We start from the raw sequence: 8,384 nt of genomic DNA on the forward strand, positions 1-8,384 counted from the left end.
AATCGATAAAAACGAAAGAAAAAACTGCAAAAACAGTTCAATTCAACAGAAATTCGTTTCGAAAAATAAAATTTTGCTTTCAAAAAATTTCTGTCAAGTGTTCACCATAGGGCGCGCTTGCATTTTCCATTTTGGCGCGAGTTTCAAATAACATTTTTCGTGTCATTGATAGTCTACTAGGATTAGTACTAATATTAGTGGCTTTAAAATTATTTTGAAACGTTGTTTTTACTCGAAGCTGTTGATCAGGAAATTTTACTTAACTTTTTAAAAAATCTGAAGGAAAACAACCAATAAATACTTATAAACTATGTTTTCTTTTGAATAATTCGCTGTTTCGATGAATTAATTTGCATTAGGTTATAAGAATAAAACATAAAATGTATAGTCCCGGAATATAGGTACGGAACGCAGTATTATTTGAAAACCAAAAAAGCAGAAAAAACAATAAAAATTTGCTAACGTTGTTATAAAATATATCTGATTAGTAGCTTACTGTAACTATCTGTAACTAAATTTAAAATATTTTCATAGATAAGTATATCTGGAATTGTTCTTGGAGTATCTTATGATCCCGATTTTCTTAATTAATAATAAATTTTTTCAGGCACTTTCATTCTCCATCTTCCCATTTCAATTCCTTTATTTTTCACGATCACAAATTGTTTCTTTACCTGAAAATAACATTCTTAAAAAAACAACATTTATTAGTGCTCCAATTGAAAATTTGCTACAAAAACCAGTATTTTCTTCCAATCAGACAGCTTGATCTAGCTTTTTGATGACCAATAAAACAAGTGCTTGTCGGTCGAATAGGACAGAAAAATATTGGGAAAAATCGGAACAGGTTACTCTGTTGTAATATTTTATTATTTTTTGTTCTTCTGAAATTCAGATATCGGATCTTTAATTTCATAGAACAAGTTTTTTCAAGTTGGTCCCTAAGAATATTCATAAGAAGGTTGTCCAACGCAGTTATCTTTTCCAAAAAAATCTGAGACTTTTGGAAGCAGATCTGATTTAAGTTTTCGTGTTTAATTTGTTGCAGCAACCGTTTTTTCAACAGACTTGCTTCTGGATAACGTTTCAGCTTTCTAAAGTTTCACATTGTGCTTTGTCAGATGAAATTTGTTTTCTCTGTTTCAGAATATTGGAAAAACATGTTACTGTAGTCGTATCCCCAAACTGTCTTGTAACTTTTGCACCCTTGAAAATCCAATAAAACGAAAGTTCCAGTAGAGTGACTTTCAAAAACACCTTCCGTTCACCCCCAATCGCGGGCCTTCGCTTATTTGAGGCTTCAATAGAAAAAGTATAAAACTGTACCCTGTCATGGTCAACCCATCATCCTTGAATTGACTAGACACGTCCTCTTTGCCCAAATTATAATATTTTATCAGTTATCACTGTGTTGTCTACCTCCTTCATATTCTCCACAGCCCTCTTCCTCCTCTTTTTTCACACCGAATTTGTTTACAATCGAAGCATGAAATCGGTGAAAAAGGGAAGAAATAAATGATATTTCGTCCTTGAGGCTACCAACCGAAAGTGAGAGAAACGTAGTAAATTTCGAGTGGTATCTACGATTGAAATCTCATCACAAGGTGGCAATGGCTCCGACCGAAAGCGAAAAAAGTGGTTTTTCTTTTCTCTTCTTCTCGAAAAGATTACCATCTTCATCGGAATTTCGTTGACAATCTGACAAATGGAGCCGCCTGTCGAAGGTCATTTTGTCCCTCTCTCAAAGTGGTCAACAACAAATCATCAAAGATTTTCCGTGTTTCTTTTTGTTTATATCTGCAACATATAAAATGGAGGAAAATGAGAAAAAGAGGAAAACTGAAATGCGATCGAATATCTGATATGACGCTTGTTTCCGTGGAGAAGACGGTTGGAGAGACATGTTCGAAACCAGGTGTTCAGATGAGAAATAGAGAAGGATTAGGCAATTTGTAGGATAAACATTGATGTAATCGAATTGAAGCAGAAGAAGCAGGTGTTTTATAAATGGCATACATATAGATATGATTATCAGTGATTATGAGATTTATTACAAGTGATTATTAACGAATTATGTCAATTAGAAAAGACAATACTGGGGGTACGGTAGTTTGAACACTTTCATCGTCTGTATGAAGAGGATTTGATGATTTCAGATGCATTCACAAGTTTGGATTTGTACTTCTACAGTAACCTGGAAATGGATATTCATATTTTCATAGTATTGTGTCAAAAGATTTGACTCATTTTTGCAAGGCTGAAAGCATTTTCTCTCCAATCAGGAAATGCGATCACACGAGAAAATCTGAAAATTCAGTTGTTCAATTGCTCCATCTCAAAACCTTCAAAGACACTCTGGAATCTTCACAACTATTCACATAAATGTTATAACAGAGATCAGAAGCAATTAATTTGGAAAGTGTGAATACCCTCTCTTTTTATAGATCTAGCTTACGCAAATAGTCATACTGGTAAGCGATCTCAACCTAATACTTGTTTTTTTTTTCAGACTCAGTCCCCACTCTTTTGTATTCATCATTGAAACAATGATATCTCCTTTTCTGTTACAACCTGTTAACCTTCAAAACTTTCTCCCCTCAGACACATTATAACATCGAAAACTTTTTAGCCATGCTTTATCACCTATCTTCAATTGGAACAAGACGAATGGACATTAGTCGTTTACAATCAAGTTGTTGTATAGTGATCTGGATGTTTATAGAGAGGAGGTGTTGTAAATAAACAAACTATAATCAAGTATGAATACATTTCAGAATTATTGAGAGGATTACTCGAACTTTTAACACAAAACAAGATGAAAACAATTCCTAGTCAGCTCGGTCTATAGTGTGCTTCCAAGCTTTGAGTTCCATCAGATAAGCTATTTTCAGAACGCATCCCTCGTTCTTCAAGTTGACTTCTGAACTTCTGATTTAGATAGAATCCAGGCCTTCTCTATTTCAAAAGGGAATCCCCATGAAGCTTCTCATTTTCTCTTCTTTCCAATTTCTCGTTTTTTGCATTTATTAACCTCATGTGGCGGTGAATATGACCTTTAGCCGGTAGGCTTCTTTATTCTTTTCAACTATTCTGTATTCATCATTAAAACGGGTGTCAAAACAGTTGCCATTGAAATTGTCATAAAACTGTTTCTTCATTCTTCTTGATGGCCCCAGGTAAAAACGAGCGACGACGTAATACGCATAGATTACACCGTCTGAAAAACTGCGACAAGAAGAAGGAGAAGAAGCAAAAAAGAAAGAAGGAGAAGTGTCTCGCAGATGATATCTCTAGTTGCCGAAAGAGGCTTCTCTTTTTTCTTTCTTGATCGCACCGTCCGTACCGTCCGTGTATTGGACGTGAGTGTTAAGTTTTTTTGGGGATAGACTTATCGCCTTCCGCAGATCTTCATCACTTCCTCTAATTGAATACGCAACATTTGAAATGGAGAAAAGAACAAAATGAGGTGATAACATAGTTTGAGTATTGGTATGCATTGAATCTGGAGTAGACTGAAATGATGAAGAAGAAAACGTGGTGGAGGGTTCATAAGAGAAGGAGTAGAAGACAACTTTATGATTATGACGGCCTGTTTACATTACAAACAGTCGGATACCTCATTGTCGAAATCGTTCGAAATGTGTGTGTGCTTCTACGGGAAATCCTTGAAAGATGACGATGAATGAAGAGAAGTGATGGGATTTTATATTATGATTCTGCAACGAATTAGTTGAAATCTTTCGTCTTTTCTGTCCTTCTGCAAACGAAACTATAAATCGAATTAGTAGGATTTGATCGTATTGAAGGAATCTTCGGTTGTGGGGAATAATAAACTTTTCTGTAAGTGATTTCTGAGAAACAAACTGGGAAACTGATTAAATCTGTCGATGAGTTAGAACCCTTGAGAACTGAAATTTACTGATTCGATTCAGTCAACAATAAATATAAAATGGAGCTAGGAATTTCAGAGTAATGCTCCAACATCCACTTTAGCGAGGGCAAGACTACACATTCACATGTTCCAGGTAGTTTTTCATCAGAAGAAACTCAAATAGGGAAAAGACCTGCCAAAAACATGGCTCGATACTGTTTAGAGCTCCCTCCATATGAGGGCATATCAGAAACACTACGAATATGAGGATCTGAAATCCGTTTGAAATATCAATGCGTCTGACATTAGACTAGTAACTTCCGAAAGTTCTACTTGATTTCTTCTCTTCTAATTTTCTAGTCTAGATACACTTTCGAACATAATAAATACTGGGGATATTCCTGTTGGACGAGGAAGTGATACGATATGATAAGATATCGCAAAATCTTCTAATTCGAACCACGAGGTCACTATACAAACTCCAGATTTTTGAGCATTTCAGAGCATCGTGACACAACCTCGTTTCCAATTAGATGAACGATGCATTTGGAACACTTTATTTTGGAACACCAACAACTCTTCTTCAAATTTCAGTTGAAAAACTGTATATTTTACGTATCAAAAATTGAAATAGTCAAAGTTCACCGGAAAACAACTTCCTCATTTCGCCTTCACAAAGATCATATCTTACTCGTTGTCCTTTCACTTTCTATGCCATTCAGCTCATCGAACAGTTACAAATCTTTTCGCCGCTACCTATTCAAAAAACGACCTTGATTACTCGGAAAAGGCGATCTGTATCTACTCATCAACTCATTTTCAGCCCTCCCCTTCTCCTCTTCCAATCTCTCTCTCCCTCTTCATTTCCCATCACAGCAACCCTGTATCTCTCATCGGAGGCGTGGTTTCCCTCCGCGCCTGTCGTTTTTTTGCTGCCGATCTGCTTTGTTTTGGCAGCATGAGAGGAGGCAAGTGTATAAAAGTGCGTGAGGGATGGCAGGTAAATCAGCAGCATTCGCCATGTCTTCTACCGATAACGAGAAGAAGCTTTGGGTAGAGGCCGAGTCCCTCCGCAAGGTCGCCTTCTTCGGCATTTGCATCAGGTATTCATTTTATTTTAATTTCTATATTTTACTTCAATTCGATATGTATTTTCTCATGTTCATTTTTAATTTTCTAGTACCATTGCCACTTTGACCGCCATCATTGCTATCCCATTGTTGTACAACTACATGCAACATGTTCAATCCACCCTCCAAACCGAGGTAACCATTCAAATCCCTATCTTTCTTTCTTCTAATTCTCTTTTTAGGTTGACTTCTGCAAACATCGTACCAACGGTCTCTTCGACCAATACGAGCGTATGCAACAATTGAAGGGAGTCCGTGGAAAGCTCATCGTTAAGCGTCAAGCTGGATACGACGCACCTGCTGATGCCGCTGTTCAAGCTACTACTCAATCATCTGGAGGATCATGCTGCTCATGCAAGACTGGAGCCGCTGGACCACCAGGACCACCAGGAACTGACGGACAAGACGGAAAGGACGGACTCTCTGGACCAGACGGACAACCAGGAGCTGATGCTGATCCAGAGGCCACTCCATCTGAGGCTGACTTCTGCTTCGATTGCCCAGCCGGACCACCAGGACCAGCCGGAAACGCCGGACCAAAGGGAGCCCCAGGAAACGCTGGAGCCGACGGACAACCAGGAGCCCCTGGAAACGCCGGAGCCGCTGGAGCCCCAGGAGCCCCAGGACCAGCTGGACCAGATGGACAACCAGGATCTGCTGGACAAGATGGAGCCCCAGGAGTCGTCGAGGAGGTCGCCGTCCCAGCTGGACCACCAGGACCAGCCGGAGCCCCAGGAGCCCCAGGAGCCGATGGACAACCAGGAGCCGCTGGACAACCAGGACAAGACGGACCACAAGGACCAGCCGGAGACGCCGGATCCGATGGAGCCGCTGGACAACCAGGAGCCGCCGGAGAGCAAGGACCAGCTGGAGAGCCAGGAGCAGGAGGAGGCTGCGACCACTGCCCACCACCAAGAACCGCTCCAGGATATTAGAATGTTGTTTTATGACTACATTTATGTATATTTTCTGTGTTCTTTCGTTTTGTTTTCGTCTCAATCACCATGATTCTCAGAATAAATTACTCTATATCATTCAATTTCTCTTGACTTTTCTTTGTTTAGAAAGACAGTTTAACCTGGAAAAGAACCAGAACAATTCTGTAAATTCGTTAAATGTATTAACGAAATCTCCAAAAAAAATCTTCAAAATACAAGAAATTTAGTGAATGAGATAACCAGAGACCGCCCCTAATTTGTTTCACATGACAACTTGTCTCGTCATAAAAACACGTATTCCTCCGTTTCCCTCCCTTTATAAGACAATCAGTTTGTTGTAGAAGATATCAAAATCCCCTTCAAATGTACACACACACCTATTAGGTACATGATTCAAGCAGACGGAGGGTAATAGTGACAGGGTAGGTGAAGTAAACGACACCAAAAAGTCATCATGAGATACCCACGCGTCGACCGGTTTCAGTTGGAAATGAGGGAAACGGGAGGATTTGGGAATGGTAATGGAATGGTGTTCCGAATAGTTTGTTGGTTTTTTGGTGGATATGTGAATTATGTGAATTATGTGAACTCTCGGAATATATTAATTGGTTTCGATCAGAAACCGATTTCTTTCAAAACATCTTTTTTAACTCAGCCTCGAGAATGCATTTTGCAATTATTCAGATCAAAACAAAATGAATAATTCTACTTGAACAGTTTTATTTGTCCGTGTTTTTCAACTACTTTCAGTCATGAGATACTCTCTTATCGAAAAGAATGAAAGACAAAAATGGAAAGAAATGAATCTAATATCCTGGAGCAGTTCTTGGTGGTGGGCAGTGATCGCAAGATCCAGATGATCCAGAGTCTCCATCCTCTCCATCATCTCCTGCTTGTCCTGGCTGTCCTGGTTGTCCATCGCTTCCAGCCTCTCCTGGTCCTCCTGGCTGTCCAGCTTGTCCTGGTTGTCCTGGTCTTCCGTCTGGCCCAGCTGGTCCTGGCTCTCCTTGGGATCCTGGTTGTCCGGCTGGTCCTGGAGCTCCTGGAACTTCACGACTCTCTCCTGGTTGTCCTGGCTGTCCGTCTTGTCCTGGGTTTCCATCTTGACCTGGTTGTCCAGATGGTCCTGGGGGTCCTGGTGGTCCTGGAATAGCAGCTCCTCCGCTTTGTCCTGGACGTCCATCGTTTCCTGGAGCTCCTGGTTGTCCTGGTTGTCCTGGTGGTCCGGCTGGAGCCTCAGCGCACTCGAAGCAGAATTGTCTGTTTTGTTGGTGCTCGTAGTTATCAGATCCATCTTGTCCTGGTGATCCTGGGTTTCCAGCTGGTCCATCATGTCCGTCGTTTCCTGGACGTCCTGGGGGTCCTTGTGGTCCAGCGGCTCCAACTCCGCAAGAGCAGCATTCAGCTTGACGTCTTCTGATGGCTTTTCTACGGGCAACACGTCTCTTGCTCATTCCACGGTGGGCTTCACGTTTGACGACGAATTTAGATGGGACTCCAGTGAACTCTTCGACGACTTCGTATTGGTTGTGAAGGCTGAGTGAGCGGTGTTTGCAGAAGTCAACCTGGAAAACTCAAATATTTCAGATGAATTTACAAATAGTGATTACCTCGGAGTCGAGCTTGGACTGAACGTGCTGCACGTAGCTGTAGAAGGCTGGAATTGCGATCACAGCGATCATGGCGGCAGCGATGCTGGAACGGATTGATTTTCAGAAAATCAATGGAAAACTATGTAACTTACGTAACGGAGATGCCGACGAAGGCGATTGAGCGGAAGCTCTCGACTTCCTTCTCAACAAGTCTTCTTTTGTCTTCCATGATTCGATGCTGCGTGCCTTTCCCCAGTCAACGACTGTCCTTTTATACCGCATTTCCAGAAGAAGTTTACAAAATCACAATGACCTGCGTCTCTTCTAGTCTACAATACTTTTTATCAGTATCTCTCGTTTCTTGGTTTCCACCAAATTGTGTAACTTACAGTTTTGTGGAGAAGTGCGCGATGATGGAGTGTGTTGGGAAGGGGGGCGATTAGAGAAAGAAAATATTGCAGGAAAAAAAACAACAAAGAAGCAGAAGAAGAAGACAAGAAGGCGGAAGAGAAAGCGAAAAACTTTTTTTGGGAAGCTTTGGTTTTGTTGATCGAATCAGTGATAAGACAGAAAAAGGAGAGGAAGGAGAAGTTTGGGATGAAGAAAAGTAAAAGTTAAACTGTAAGAAAAGGTCAGTTTCGATTCTCGAGAATCACTTGACACGTTCTCATTTTATGGTTCTGTCTGATGACCAAAAATGATACGAATTTACGTTCAAATTGTTGATGCGATAGGTTTCAATCACAGAACAACAATATTTTTTGACCCTCTTCTTCAAGATGCTCACAGGCTTTTAGTGGAGGGAGCCCATTCTTTGAAGGTCTGACGGAATGAAATCAGTAACTACGACAGG

At 40.5% G+C, this 8,384-nt stretch overlaps 4 protein-coding genes across 4 annotated transcripts; 2 read left to right on the plus strand and 2 right to left on the minus strand.

The window, feature by feature from the left end:
* Positions 1-4,891: 4,891 nt before the first annotated feature.
* On the plus strand, positions 4,892-5,936 carry GCK72_005431 (uncharacterized protein; the record flags this gene model as incomplete). Its single annotated transcript, XM_003117419.2, has 3 exons — positions 4,892-4,974; positions 5,052-5,136; positions 5,184-5,936. The coding sequence occupies 3 exons, from the start codon at positions 4,892-4,894 to the stop codon at positions 5,934-5,936; spliced, it is 921 nt and encodes a 306-aa protein (XP_003117467.2).
* Positions 5,327-6,329, minus strand: GCK72_005432 (uncharacterized protein; the record flags this gene model as incomplete). Its single annotated transcript, XM_053725180.1, has 2 exons — positions 5,327-5,922; positions 6,317-6,329. 2 exons carry the CDS (start codon positions 6,327-6,329, stop codon positions 5,327-5,329), a joined length of 609 nt encoding a protein of 202 aa, XP_053589374.1.
* Positions 6,330-6,393: 64 nt separating this feature from the next.
* GCK72_005433 (uncharacterized protein) lies at positions 6,394-7,648 on the plus strand (the record flags this gene model as incomplete). Its single annotated transcript, XM_053725181.1, has 4 exons — positions 6,394-6,457; positions 6,796-7,017; positions 7,060-7,197; positions 7,527-7,648. 4 exons carry the CDS (start codon positions 6,394-6,396, stop codon positions 7,646-7,648), a joined length of 546 nt encoding a protein of 181 aa, XP_053589375.1.
* GCK72_005434 (uncharacterized protein) lies at positions 6,746-7,760 on the minus strand (the record flags this gene model as incomplete). The annotated part of the gene is made up of 3 exons (XM_003116752.2): positions 6,746-7,504; positions 7,550-7,634; positions 7,684-7,760. The coding sequence occupies 3 exons, from the start codon at positions 7,758-7,760 to the stop codon at positions 6,746-6,748; spliced, it is 921 nt and encodes a 306-aa protein (XP_003116800.2).
* Positions 7,761-8,384: the final 624 nt, after the last annotated feature.

This window comes from Caenorhabditis remanei, chromosome II, assembly GCF_010183535.1.
Source record: "Caenorhabditis remanei strain PX506 chromosome II, whole genome shotgun sequence".
NCBI lineage: Eukaryota > Metazoa > Nematoda > Chromadorea > Rhabditida > Rhabditidae > Caenorhabditis > Caenorhabditis remanei.